Source organism: Microcaecilia unicolor, chromosome 3, assembly GCF_901765095.1.
Source record: "Microcaecilia unicolor chromosome 3, aMicUni1.1, whole genome shotgun sequence".
Classification (NCBI taxonomy): domain Eukaryota; kingdom Metazoa; phylum Chordata; class Amphibia; order Gymnophiona; family Siphonopidae; genus Microcaecilia; species Microcaecilia unicolor.
Window position 1 is genome coordinate 241,553,227 of NC_044033.1, and position 14,614 is coordinate 241,567,840.

Sequence of the window (14,614 nt, forward strand, 5' to 3'; positions counted from 1 at the left end):
AACACCCAGCTCAAAAACATCCATTTTTTCGAAAATACGGTTCGGTCCGCCCCTTCACGGACCCGTTCTCTGAGATAAACGCCCATGGAGATAGGCGTTTGCGTTCGATTATGCCCCTCCACGTAATACAAAAACAAGATGGAAAACTCTGAACCATGTGCATATTGAGAGAGATCAGTAAATGGGACTCAAAGTTAGGCGCCAGAAAGATGTGTGATAAACCAACATTCTATAACGAGAGCATCGTGCAGAGCACCATTGAAAGAATAGCGCTTAAAGCCAATTCCCGTGCCCAACTTTGGGCCCAAGGACTTATATCTGCCAAAACCTAGGGTAAACTCTTGTGCCCAACTGATGACAGTCTATAACATAGCACCTAATTTTCGGGAATGTCCTCACCCACACATGCCCTTCCCATACCTCGCCCCCTTTTGAGTTGTGCGTTATGAAATTTAGGTACTCAAGTTATAGAATAGGGCATAGGGCAGATCTGTGTATAGCACAATTATTGCCAATTAAGAGCCAATAAATTCCAGTAATTGATTGTTGGCACATAACTGACTAATTAGTTTCTGCACACATCTGAGATCCATGCAAAAATTTGGGCACTCAACTTTGGGCGACCTTTATAGAATCTAGAGCATTATGTATGATGCTACAAAACATTTAACAATGTCGAAAGAACAATTTTAAAAAAGAAACCTGAGTACCCAAACATTGAGACCTAAGTTAGGCCTCTATTTTCAACTAAACTTAGCAGCCTAACCTTTCAGGTTCAGATTCAACTAAATTTACACACGTACTATTACTACTACTTACTTAACATTTCTAAAGCGCTACTAGGGTTACACAGTGCTGTACAGTTTAATAAAGAAGGACAGTCCCTGCTCAAAGGAGCTTACAATCTAAAGGACGAAATGTCAAGCTGGGTAGTCTAGATTTCCTGAGTAGAGGTAAAAGGTTAGGTGCCGAAGGCGACATTGAAGAGGTGGGCTTTGAGCAAGGATTTGAAGATGGGCAGGGAGGGGGCTTGGCGTATGGGCTCAGGGAGTTTATTCCAAGCATAGGTTGAGGTGAGGCAGAAAGGGCGGAGCCCGGAGTTGGTGGTTGTGGAGAAGGGTGCTGAGAGGAGGGATTTGTCCTGTGAGCAGAGGTTTCGGGTAGGAACGTAAGGGGAGATGAGGGTAGAGAGGTAATGAGGGGCGGCAGATCGAGTGCATTTGTAGGTTAGTAGGAGAAGCTTGAACTGTATGCGGTACCTGATCGGAAGCCAGTGAAGTGACTTGAGGAGAGGTGTGATATGAGCATATCGGTCCAGATGGAAGATAAGACGCACAGCAGAGTTCTGAACGGATTGAAGGGGGGATAGATGGCTAAGTGGGAGGCTAGCGAGGAGTAGGTTGCAGTAGTCAAGGCGAGAGGTAATGAGAGAGTGGATGAGAGTTCGGGTGGTGTGCTCAGAGAGGAAAGGGCGAATTTTGCTGATGTTATAGAGAAAGAAACGACAGGTCTTGGCTATCTGCTGGATATGAGCAGAGAAGGAGAGGGAGGAGTCAAAGATGACTCCGAGGTTGCGGGCAGATGAGGCGGGGAGGATGAGGGTGTTATCAACTGAGATAGAGAGTGGCGGGAGAGGAGAAGTGGGTTTGAGTGGAAAGACAATAAGATCTGTCTTGACCATGTTCAGTTTCAGGTGGCGGTTGGACATCCAGGCAGCAATGTCAGATAAGCAGGCCAATACTTTGGCCTGGGTTTTCACAGTGATATCTGGTGTGGAGAGATAAAGCTGGGTGTCGTCAGCATAAAGATGATATTGGAAGCCATGAGATGAGATCAGCGAGCCCAGGGAAGAGGTGTAGATTGAAAAAAGGAGGGGTCCAAGGACAGATCCCTGAGGAACTCCAACAGAGAGCGGGATGGGGGTGGAGGAAGATCCATGGGAATGTACTCTGAAGGTACGGTGAGAGAGATAAGAGGAGAACCAGGAGAGGACAGAGCCCTGGAACCCAAATGAGGACAGTGTGGCAAGAAGTAAATTGTGATTGACAGTGTCAAAAGTGGCGGATAGGTCGAGGAGGATGAGGATGGAGTAGTGACCTTTGGATTTGGCAAGGAACAGGTCATTACAGACTTTAGATAGTGCCGTTTCTGTCGAGTGTAGAGGGTGAAAGCCGGATTGAAGTGGATCGAGGATGGCATGAGAGGAGAGAAAGTCAAGGCAACAGCTGTGAACGGCACATTCAAGTATCTTGGAGAGGAAGGGTAGGAGGGAAATGGGGCGGTAGTTGGAGGGACAGGTAGGGTCTAGTGATGGTTTTTTGAGGAGTGGTGTGACTACAGCATGTTTGAAGGTGTCAGGGACAGTTGCAGTGGAGAGAGAGAGGTTGAGGATATGACAGATGGGGGGTGACAGTAGGAGAGATGGTGTTAAGTAAGTTGGTGGGGATGGGATCAGAGGAACAGGTGGTGCATTTTGAGGAGGAAAGAAGGTGGGCAGTTTCCTCTTTGGTGATATCAGGAAAAGAGGAGAAGGAAGCCTGGGTTGGTTGGTTGAGGGAGTGGGTTAAAGGGTGGAGAGGAGGAGGTGGTTTGGTGGCAAATTCGAGGTTGATCTTCTGTACCTTGTCATGGAACTAGTCAGCCAGCGATTGAGGAGAGAGTGAGGGGGGGGGGGGTGGGAGCGGAGGGGACTTTGAGGAAGGAGTTAAGGGTGGTGAACAGACGACAAGGGTTAAAGCAGAGAGAATTAGTCAATTGGGTGTAATAGTCCTGTTGGCAAGGAATAGGGAGGACTGGAAGGAGGAAAGCATGAATTCATAATGAATGAAATCGGTAGCATGAATTTATAATGAATGAAATCGGTATGGGTGCGAGATTTCCTCCAGAGGCATTCAGCCGATCAGGCACAGGAGCGAAGGTATCGGATGCAAGGGGTCAGCCAGGGCTGGGGATTAGTACGCCTTGTGGGACAGGAGATGGATGGTGCAAGGGTGTCCAGAGCAGAGGAGAGAGTGGCATTGTAAGCGGAGACGGCCTCGTCGACAAACTCGGAGGACATGATGGAAGGGAGGAGATTAGAGATACTAGAGGATAGGGTGGGGGGGGTTGACAGCCTGGAGATTCCTGGAAGTAGTGGTTAGTGTTGGGCGGGACTGAGGGGGAGGGTGATGAAGTGTGAAGGTGATCAGGTGATGGTCAGAGAGAGGAAGAGCTGAGGCGCAGAAATTGGAGGGTGAGCAGGTAGAGGAGAGGACGAGGTCAAGACAATGGCCAGTTTGGTGAGTAGGGGTGGTGGAGCTCAGTTGGAGGTTGAAGGAGGAGGTCAGAGTGAGGAGCTGAGAAGCGTAAGAGTTGGATGAGTTATCAGCGTGTATGTTAAAGTCTCCAAGGATGAGGGTTCAAGAAAAACGGAGAGCCAGGCATCGAAGTCGGTAAGGAAGTAATAGAGGGACTTATCAGGGGGGTGGTAGATGACTGCAACTCTGAGTGGCAGCGGGTAGAATAGACGGATGGAGTGAACTTCAAAGGATGAGAAGCAGTGAGACTGCAGTAGGAGGAGGGGTTGAAAACTGCAAGAGGGCGAAAGTAGTAAACCGACGCCTCCTCCGCGGCCAACTGGGTGGGAAGAGTGGGAGAAAAGATAACCTCCATGGCAAAGGGCCGCGACTGTACTTGTGGTCAACCATCTTGAACCACAGACTGCCATTCTTCAGTTCTTAGTCTGGCATATGAAATCAGATTGAATTTCTCGATGTTATGACACTCAGGTTACATGAGCCCTTGGGCTGCCACTATAGGCTGGCCAGAGGCAGATGAGTCACTCAGGCTAGGCACAGCACTAGGCAAAGGACTAGGAAGGCAGGTTCAGACTAGAAATCAGAGCGGCAAGCAGGCTGAGCTGGAGACAAGGTGGGTATGGCTTGGCTGAAGGCAAGGTGGGCTAGATTGAAGATAAGGTGGGCAAGGCTTGGCTGAAGACAAGGTTGGCATGGCTTGGCTGAAGGCAAGGTGGGCTAGATTGAAGATAAGGTGGGAAAGGCTTGGCTGAAGACAAGGTTGGCATGGCTTAGTTGAAGACAGGCAGGGCTAGATCTGGAGACAGCCAGGGCTGAAACTGGAGGCAGGGCAGGAGCACAAGATGAGGCACGGCAGGAGCTAGAGACAGGCAGGCAGGAGAGGGACCTGAGACAAGGTAGCTGAGACAGGACAAGGTGATCTCATTGTGAAAGCAAGGTCCAGGAGATCTTACAAAGCCCCGCCTGAATAGTGTCATCTCCGGCCACTGCCACTACAAAGGAGGCTTTTTGCGCACATGCGCCTAGGATGCTGGACTGGAGGAGTGCCCCAATGTTCCTCACACGCGACCCGCCACCATGGAGAGACTGCCAGTGGTCCAGGAAGGTGAGCCGGTACTGGGTCTCGGCTGCGGCCTTGATACTCAACAATAGGTGTCTTGAAAGTGGGTCGTAAATGTCATTGTGAAGTAAGCTGTAGGATTTCTTGGATCCAAGTGAGTAAATAGCTGTGGTGCTCCATTGAGAAATGTCTGCTGGGCTAATATTACTCATCATTGAGAGCCACCGAGTATCATTAGGTCATAGAGTGTCACTAATGATCCACATTGTTTAATTTAGCAGTTTGTACATCGAAAGTATATGTGCAGATTGGCCCACTACACTAGCAAAGTGTAACAGAGCACCAGGGTTGGTCCAAACATTAGACATGACTATCTAGACATCTAGGATGGCAACTTCTTGCAGACAGCAAAAGTAGATGCAGTCAAAGCAACACAATAGGTTCTGACAGCCAAACAAGTCTGTAATGGAAAGATTTTAAAGATTGCGTTTCAACTCTGCTTTATCCGACAGTACACTCTGAAGTTTCTGTTTTTGACCAAAAGTAACTTTTTCTTGTTTTTCCCTGTTCATGCAAAAAACAAGTTGGAATGTGGAAGATAAGGCACGGATCTAATTAATTTGCTATGTGCAGGGGGAGGTGGAGCATGCTTCGAGTTCAGGCTGGCCGCCTGCACAAAGAAGCATGTGATCACAATTCTCATGCACAGTTTGTAATTTTCCTTAGCTTTGAAAATGAGTTCTAAACCTAATAAAAAAGGGGGGGCCTTTTACAGCGAAATCAGAAGCTCACTTATGAGCAGACCTACTGCATAGGTCACGAGACTCCTGGCTTCGCTGAACAAGGGCTTCCCAGCTGATGAGAAAGGCCTAGATGTGATAATGCATGACCAGTGATGTATGTATATTATGATTGTTTATTATTGCTTCTTGCCTGGTCAAGAGACTCCTGGCTTCACTGATAAGGAAGCCTGGATGTAGTGATGCATGGCCAGTGATGTAATGATTGTTTCTTTTCAACTATATATAGGTATTATTGTTTTTCTTCAACTATAATGCTTAATCATGTATCTTAGACAATAATGACTTATACACTCTCCATTTCAAGTGAACTTCTAATAAAAGTCTCATTTACCTAATACGAATCCAAAAGAATCCACAGTAATTGTTGAGTTGTCTGTGCTAGTGAGGCAGGCTGTAAAACCAGGGCAGAACAAAGTCTTACAAGGAGAGGGAGAATTCAAAGTTATTTGAGAAAATAGATGTATTTTCTCATACTGTTTAATCAAACTATTAAGGGTGAAAAGCGTGGGAACTTTGCTCAAGAAATTCCCCAATCAGCCTGAATGACTGATTCCAGGTCAAACTTATTTCATATTATTTATATTTCCAATCAAAATAGTGCTCATACTGACCTCCATATTCTACTGAATAGCTTGGTAATGAGCTCAAAAACTAAATGGGAAATCTGGCTCATGTTTAGACAGAAAAGTAACACTGCATTTGCAAAGTCATAATCCAGTAGTATCTCAAGTTATTCAGATTTTTTCTCAATCCTCAGATACCTCCAGAGTCCAGATGCAGCCAGAGTTGCCTTCCTGGGTACAGGAAATTAACCAAGGAAGGAGAGCCCATCTGCTGCTATGACTGTATCCCCTGTCCAGAGGGCGAGGTCTCCAGCCAAACTGGTGAGTGATTTCATGTTATAATGTGCCATGCTCATGGGCACTGTTTAGTCACCATCAGGCCCATTTTCAGTCTTTATAGAAGAACCAACATGGGCAGTAAATATGCATACACTCTTGCCTTTTGCAAAACATCAACAGAAAGCAAGGAGGAGGCAAGCAGAAACACAAACAAGATGTGGATCAAGATAGTGAAATTGGCCAGAAATAGGAAAACAACAGCAAAGAATGGGAATAGGGAGCCACTGGGCGGCTTTCAAAAAGAGTGTGATCAAATATTTTTGCACCAGTGACCAGTCAGTTTAATAGAGATGTTCTGAACCAATTGAATACAGTGTATATCTTTCTGTCACAGGTCTTTGTATAATGAATTACAGTAGTCTATTTGATACAAGACAAGAGAGTATACTAGGATCTGGAGAGTGGGGAGCAGGGAGTTGTAGAAGTGTCTTAATGGAATGGATCAGTTGCAGTTTGTAGAATCAAAGTTGAAATCTGGGTCTGCAAATTGAGATCATTGTCAATTATATTGCCTAAAAGTTTCAGAGAAGAAACTAAAGGAACCTATACATTGTGAAGTAGAAGTGGAATTGTAAGGACCATATTGGGTTGGTCACTAAATAGAATGGCCTTTGTTTTTTATAAATTCAGCCTTAGCTTATGGTTTGTTAGCCAGGAATTGATCTTTGAGAGTTTATTGTTAGGGAATGAATGTCTTGCAGGTTGGTGGGGTCTATAGCTGCCAGAATTTCAATATCACCAGCATAAATAAAGCCTGTGAGGTTGATTGAATATGAGTTAGCAATGGGGTCATAAAGATGTTGAACAAGGTTGGTGCCAATGTAGATCCCTGAGGGACACCGCAATTTGTGGAGAATGGCTCAGAGGTAGTTTCTTGGAATCTTACTGTATATGTTCTGGAGGCGAGGTATGTCTCAAACCAGGATAAGACTTGATGTGATACCGATGTGATGAAGGCAGTTAAGTAAGGTTTGTCATTTTGAAACATATCTTATTATAAGGGATATAACTGATGTTATTTGTGAGATAATGGGGCAATATTTTTAATTCTCAGATGTGGATGCTTGTATGAAATGCCAAGAGGACCAATGGCCCAATCAGAAGAAAGATACCTGCATCCCAAAAGTGATAACCTTCCTGACCTATGAAGAGCCTTTGGGAATAACTTTGACTTTAATCTGTATTTTCTTAATTCTCATTAATACTGTCATTTTGGGCATCTTTATTCATTACAAAGACACCCCCATAGTGAAAGCCAACAACCGAGCACTCAGTTATATTCTCCTCATCTCCCTCATGCTCTGCTTCCTCTGCTCCTTGGTATTCATTGGACACCCTGACAAAGTGACCTGTATTATCCGACAGACTGCCTTTGGAATCAATTTCTCTATTGCTCTCTCCACTGTACTAGCAAAAACCATCACTGTGGTCACAGCGTTTCATGCCACCAAGCCTGGAAGCAAGCTCCGGAAATGGATGGGTTCTAGGGTTTCAGTTTCTATAGTCCTTTTCTGTTCTCTTATTCAAACTGTTCTGTGTCTTGCCTGGTTATTCACTGCTCCCCCGTTTCCATATCTTAATATGAAATCAGAAATTGGAACAATACTAACTGAATGTAATGAAGGGTCAATAGTTGTATTTTACTGTGTTCTGGGTTACCTGGGACTCCTGACTGGTGTCAGCTTCATTGTAGCTTTCCTAGCAAGAAATCTACCTGACAGGTTCAATGAGGCCAAGTGCATCACCTTCAGCATGCTGGTGTTCTGCAGTGTCTGGATCTCCTTCATCCCAACATACCAGAGCACCAAGGGCAAGTACATGGTAGCGGTAGAAATATTTGCTATTCTGGCTTCCAGTACTGGACTTCTTGTCTGTATCTTTTTCCCTAAGTGCTATGTTATTCTGCTTAGACCTGAATGGAACAGCAGAAAATGCTTATCAAGAAACTAGAATTATTAATATTTGTGCAAAAGATGGATTCATTAAAATATTATCAGTTGTTGGGCAAGTCCAAGTTGAATGTCCTTTTTTAACCCAGAAACTGCATCATTGGTTGAGGCAATCCTAAATTTCACATATGTTATATTATAGCTAAAATGTACTCTACACAATTTGAATATAAAATTAAGAAGATGTGGAGGGGCATAATCGAACGTGAACGCCTATCTCCATGGGCGTCTATGTCCTAAAACAGGTACATGAAGAGGCGGGACAGACCGTATTTTCGAAAAAAATGGACGTCCATCTTTTTTTTCGATAATACGGTTTATACGGACCAAATGCCATGGATTTGTTCGTTTCTGAGCTGGGCATTTGTATTTTTTACCAATAATGGAAACTAAAAACGCCCAGCTCAAAAACGTCCTAATCCGAGCCATTTGGTCATGGGAGGGGCCAGGATTCATAGCACACTGGCCCCCCTGATATGCCAGGACACCAACTGGGCACCCTAGAGGTCAGTGCAGTGGACTTCAGAAAAAGCTCCCACATGCATAGCTCCCTTACCATGGGTGCTGAGCACCCAACCCCCCCTCCCCCAAAACCCACTACCCACAAATGTACAACACTACCATAGCACTTAGGGGTGAAGGGGGCACCTACATGTGGGTACAGTGGGTTTTGGAGGCCTCCCATTTACCAGCACAAGTGTTACAGATAGGGGGGGGATGGGCCTGGGTCCACCTGGCTGAAGTGCAATGCGGTACCCACTAAAAGTGCTCCAGGGACCTGCATACAAGCAGGCCTCTAGGACTTGTTGCTGCTTTATAACTTTGGCCCACCAGTTGACACCTGAAGGCTAATCGCTCCGAAAACGTCCTTTTTTGGAATAAGCACATTTACTCACAGTTAACTGCAGATCAGAGGTTGTGCCCCACTGGCAACGAGTCTTCCTGGTACTGAGATTAGCAGTAGGTCAGAGCTGGCAGAATGCTGTACAATGTCCTCTTTCAGTCACATTCAAGGTAAGAACTACCAACTACCAACTACCAACATCGTGAGCATTTACTACAAGCCCAATACCCTACACCCACCACAATTCATTGCTGATGTGACTCTGCAGTGCGCATAACAGAAAAGGTGTCACACTCACTTGAGAGCCACATCAGAACCAGGGAAAGGCTGTCACAGGATAGAACACATTCTGCTGTCATGGAGGTGGGTACGGCATTTGAGGCTGGCATAGAGGCTGGAAAAAAAGTTTTTTAAAGTGTTTTTTTTTTTGGTGGGAGAGGGTTAGTGACCACTGGGGGAGTCCGGGGGGGTCATCCCCAATTCCCTCCAGTGGTCATCTGGGCAATTGGGGCACTTTTTTGGGACTTGTTCATGAAAAAAAGGGTCCAAAAAAAGTGACCCAAAATCGCGGTAAAAACGCCTTTTTTTCTATTATCAGCTAAAGACGCCCATCTCTCCTCGGCCAATAACCACGCCCCAGTCCTGCCTTCACCACGCCTCTGACACGCACCCGTCAACTTTACCTGTTTCTGCGACGGATTGCAGTTGGAAACGCCCAAAATCAGCTTTCGATTATACCGATTTGGGTGCCCACGGGAGAAAGACGCCCATCTCCCGATTTGGGTCGAAATATAGGCATTTTTCTCTTTCGATTATGAGGAGGATAATGATCAATAATAATGTTGTTGGTGATATTTTTGTATTGAAATAACTATTGAATAATTTCCAAGTCATCCTCCACTCAATGGGGAAATCCTTGGGGGCTATTTAAGAAAGGGGATGGGATTTGATATACTGCCTTTCTATGGTTACACTCAAAGTGGTTTACATATTACATACAGGTATTTATTTTGTACCTGGGTCAAGGGAGGACTAAGTGACTTGTCCAGAGTCATAAGGAGCTGCAGTGGAAATTAAACCTGGTTCTCCAGGTTTTCAGCCCACTGCACTAACCATTAGGTCCCTCCTTCACTCTCAGCGTTGTTAACTGTTAACATGAAAATTCAAATGCACCAATAGTTAATATGGTACTTTAGCAACTACTACACATTAATTTTGACAATTACTACAGAGTAGGTGGATAAACTCACTGCAGTAAATAGCCCTAAGTACTGAGGGTCATTGTTGACCGCCTTTTGGCTAATGGAGCTAGTTTATCTTGGATTATTGGTGATTGGATAATCGGCCTACACCTTCAAGTAGGCGGCAGATGGTCACTACCCTTTGGGTATTTGATGACATTACACTCTGCATTATCTATTTAGGGGTGAATATTATATATGGCATCAAAAAACTTGGTACCAAAAATAGCGTTATTCTATAAGCAGCGCTTAAAGTTAAGCATGGGTTATAGAATAGTGCTTAAGCACTAGGGTCACATGTAAATTTAATCTCCACCTTTTGTACTAACGTAAACATGACAAAAAATCACTGAGAAGTCAAGAGGGAAATATCATCCCTTCCATCCTCATGGTGCCTGATACACACCTACCTCACTTCGTCCACAATATAACCTGTATTTGTTATCAACCGACTGGCAAGCGCCTTCACGGTACCATGTAAGCCACATTGAGCCTGCAAATAGGTGGGAAAATGTGGGGTACAAATGTCTTCTGTTATCTGGAAAATGGTGACACCTGATAGGAAGGGAAACAAACACGCCCGTTGCAGCAATCCATAGAGTGCACAATTTTCTTTCATTACATATTTTCTAAAGCAGCAGTAGTTTACTGCATCAAGACCAGAGTTCTGCACATGCATTAGAGCATTTTGTGCTGGAGCTCAGTCAATGTTTTAATGCAGATTATTACATCCGATGCTTGACAGCACATAACCGTGAAGTGTTTGCCTGAATATCCAGTGAAATCTAAAAACACAATCTCTACAGTAAGATTGTTGCAAATGTACTTGTATGAAGAGTTTTCAGGCACTGAGGTAGTAACCTGAGGGGTGAATGTGTGAAACTTGTCAAATACATTTCCTGAATTCAGGGGAAAAGTCTGCAAATCTATATATATAAAACTCACCCTCAATGTTCTATTGTCTGACGTCACTGAAGCCAAGGTTCGTAAGTTCAAAGCTCTGAAGCCACAAAAATCACAGTCTCTGGGCCCCGCCCTCGCGTCAAACGTTATGACGTTGAGGGCGGAGCACATTCTCACCTCCAACGTTCTACTCAGGCCACAAACTCCGGATTTCCACACTGTAGCTCTGCTCCGCCCTCGCGTCAAAACACAATGACGTCGAGGGCAGGGCACGAAAACCACCACCCACACAGAGCTACGACAATGGAAACAACAGCGGAGCACAAACCAGGTAAAACCGCGACGAGCCATGCAGGGCTAACAAACCGTGTCGCTCCTGCCCCTCACCAGAAATGAGCCATCCACCGCCAGAACCACGTCGGGCCCTCCCCCCCCCAAGGAACAACAGCGGAGCGGATGACGGTCCTGCCCCCTCCCTCCGCCACACACGACACTCACAAACAACATGGCCCCACTCCTGCAAAAAACAAACACATCTTCCCCCTGAAACAGAGACATCCAAAAGGTCAGAGTGAGGCAGGTGAGCAGGCAGTCAGCCTCAACTTCTGAGGGAGCCAGCCAGCCAGCCAGCCTCAACGTGGTGCAAGGGAAGAAGGGAGGGAGCCAGATGCATCATGCTGGCAGTGGCAGCAGGGAGGGAGCCAGATTGAACAACACAATGCGACAGATGACCCTGAAAGGCTGAGGGAATGGGACTCACCACCCTCAGGCAAGGAAGGGGGAGGGAAGGAAAGGGGGGGGGGGAATGACGGGGGTGGGGAGGGAACACAGGGGGGAAAAGGAAGGAGGGGGAATCTTGCCACACACTCTCAATCTCACACACACACAGACTCACACTATGTCAAACAACCACACACACTACCGCATTCACTCTGTCTCTCTCTCTCTCACACAGTCACTCACACACACACACACTCTCCCAAACATACACACTGTAACCTAGGGGTTAAATGGTTTTTCTTACCTGGGGAGGCCCGTTCTGGGCTACAGCGCCATCATTCCAGGGCTCTTGGGGACAATTGAGCACGTCCCCGAGAGTGAAGAGGCATTTGGGCCCCGACGTGAGCTCCGGGGGGGGGGGGGGGAGAAACAGCACGACTGGGGTGTGCTGCAGTGAGCAGCGCTGATGTTCTGGGCCAGAGAGGGCTGGCAGGAAAAATCGGGCAGCTCCGCATTTCCGGGAGGAAGCGCCGCGATTTTTGGAGGGTCGGGGCTGTCCTTGCTGGCGGTGGGTGTCCTGGTGGAGGTGGAGGAGGTCAGAGTTGTGGCGAGACGCCGAAGAGCTGGAGAGGGCCATTCCGAGGCCTGAAGATTGAAGAAAATGGCCGGCGGGTAGAGTAAAACGTGCGGGCATGCTCCCGATGGTGTGCACGCCACATGTACGGATTGGGGCTGTGCGCCGGACCGGAGCTCCGTTTATGTCCAAGCCGGGGCCTAAATTTTTGGACGGAGCTCCGAGGGTTTTTTTGTTTTTTCAATTTTTGGCTCCGTTTTCGGACTGGGACGTCCGGGACCAGAACCAATGATAGTCATCGAGTGAGGAGAAAATCAGCGACAAGGTAAGGGTTTTTTGACCCAGAATTTTAATTTATTTATTTTTAAATTGTGTAAATTGCGTTTTTTATTTTTAAAAAATCAGGGGGTTATTGGATTTTAATTTTTTTTGCATATTTGGGTTCAGGATATTTTTCTTGATTTTTCTGTCAGATTAGTTTTTTATTTTTTATTTTTTAAAGGGGTCTTTTGGATGGTTGCTGGTTTTAAGGGGTTAATTGCGGTTTAAATTTATTAATTCGATGGAGTAGGTTAAGGAGGGGTTAACTAAATTTTTGATGTGGTCTTTACTAAATTTGGGATTTTTGAAAGGGATTTTTGGTGGGATAATTGCGGGCGGACATTAAATATTGGAATTTTTAAATTTGGAAGACATGATTTAATAGAGGGTGGAAAATTTTATTACTAGGGAAAATTTGGAATAATTTAATTGAAGTTAGGAAAGGGTTTTGGTTAGTTTAAGAATTCCCCATTAATTCCTATGGGAATTCAGTTTTTAAAATGGAGATTTAGCACTGCTGGCCAACATTCTGTTGGTCAGCAGTGGAATTTGGAAGTTTAAGGGGGGCTTGAGATTGGCCGGGGATGTTTGGAATGGGAAGCCGAGGAACAGTTTTCCTAGGGAACGGCTGTTGGAGTCAGTGGGCTGAAGGAGTTGGGACAGCGAAGAGAGCAGATGTATGTTGGTGGAGTGGATTTTGTGTGAGGTAGAGGAAAGAGTAGCTAGATTAAAATAGATTTGGGAAGGGGGTGGTTAGTAAAAAGGGAGTTCAGTGGAAAATTATATTAAGTAAAGGGGTGATTGAGTTACTATTTTGTAGATTAGGGGATTTTTAGGAAAGTTAGGGTTTAAGTTAGGATTGGAAATAGAATTGTTGGGGTGAAGGTTATTGGGAGTTATTTGAGTGAGTGATCTAAAGTGTTGAAATTTGTATGTTGGATATTTTGAATGATATGTCATAGTTTATGTGTTACCTGACAAGTTTATAAATTGAGAAGTGTTTGACTGCATTGGAGTGTGATTGGGAAAAGAAGTTGGGTTCCTGAATAATTTGCAGCACTCCTTCAGTAGCATAGGGCACGAGAAACATAGCTTAGGGGATCTAAGATAGGAGAATTTAATTATTTTGTTTTTGAAGCTAGTTTTGGCCCCCATTTTTCTGAATAAAGAAATCCTTTTAGCAAGGAAAAGGAATCCTGAAATATACGCAAGGAGCTAGGGTTTTGCTTCCGTTTAATTTACTTAAGATAAGCGTAGGAGGAAGATCCAGGAAACGCTGCAGCAACCGAAAACAACGGGCCCCTATGCAAGAAAGACTTTGATGGTGAAGCAAGAGGAGAGACCGAGCTGTACACCTAAAGGAAAGTGACTTTGGAAAGAAAGGGGAAGAGGGAAAAAGGGAAAACACTTACCTGAATCCTTCGGGATGGTATGAAGTAAACTTGAAAGACAAAAGAGAGTTAACACAAAGTATCAATTCTTCAAAACTTTGAGTAGTTGAGAGAGAGACATTATTCCACATTTAGGTTAAGAAGGTTAAAGTTATTCATTAAAATACTTATCTGATCCTTTGCAACTGGGAGATGAAGAGTTAACCTGTTAAAACATGAGAGTACAAGTTGAATGGGTGTGAGTTTGTTAAATAACAATAATTTGATGTTGTAGAAAAAAAAAGTGAATCTTTAGTTAAGGTCTTTAAGGGTTACATATGTCTGATTTGTTTCATTCTTTCTCAAATAAACCTAATTTATTGTAACATTAAAGTTTGCTTCTTTCAAATCCGACAGAATCCAACAAATTAGTTTTTTTTCCTCCCACCTCTGGTACAGACTTGGGACGTGGTTAGTGAACTGTATCCTGACTCTCTCTGCACTGAAGTGGGTGACCTTTTCCCTGGCTCGACTACAGGTAGAGGGAGAGTTCAGTCACCTGTAAGCTTTAAATCAGGCTCTTCTGAGCAGAGGGTCCGATTACAGCCTCAACTTCTGAGGGAGCCAGCCA

The 14,614-nt window shown here is 45.0% G+C and overlaps 1 protein-coding gene across 1 annotated transcript in view; it reads left to right on the forward strand.

Moving 5' to 3' along the window:
- Positions 1-8,011, forward strand: part of LOC115464512 (vomeronasal type-2 receptor 26-like) — a 33,705-nt gene extending 25,694 nt beyond the window's left edge. The window contains exons 5-6 of the mRNA XM_030194877.1: positions 5,917-6,043; positions 7,116-8,011. Of these exons, the coding sequence (XP_030050737.1) occupies positions 5,917-6,043; positions 7,116-8,011 (1,023 nt within the window). The remainder of the gene's footprint in view (positions 1-5,916; positions 6,044-7,115) is intronic.
- The last annotated feature ends 6,603 nt before the right edge of the window (positions 8,012-14,614 follow it).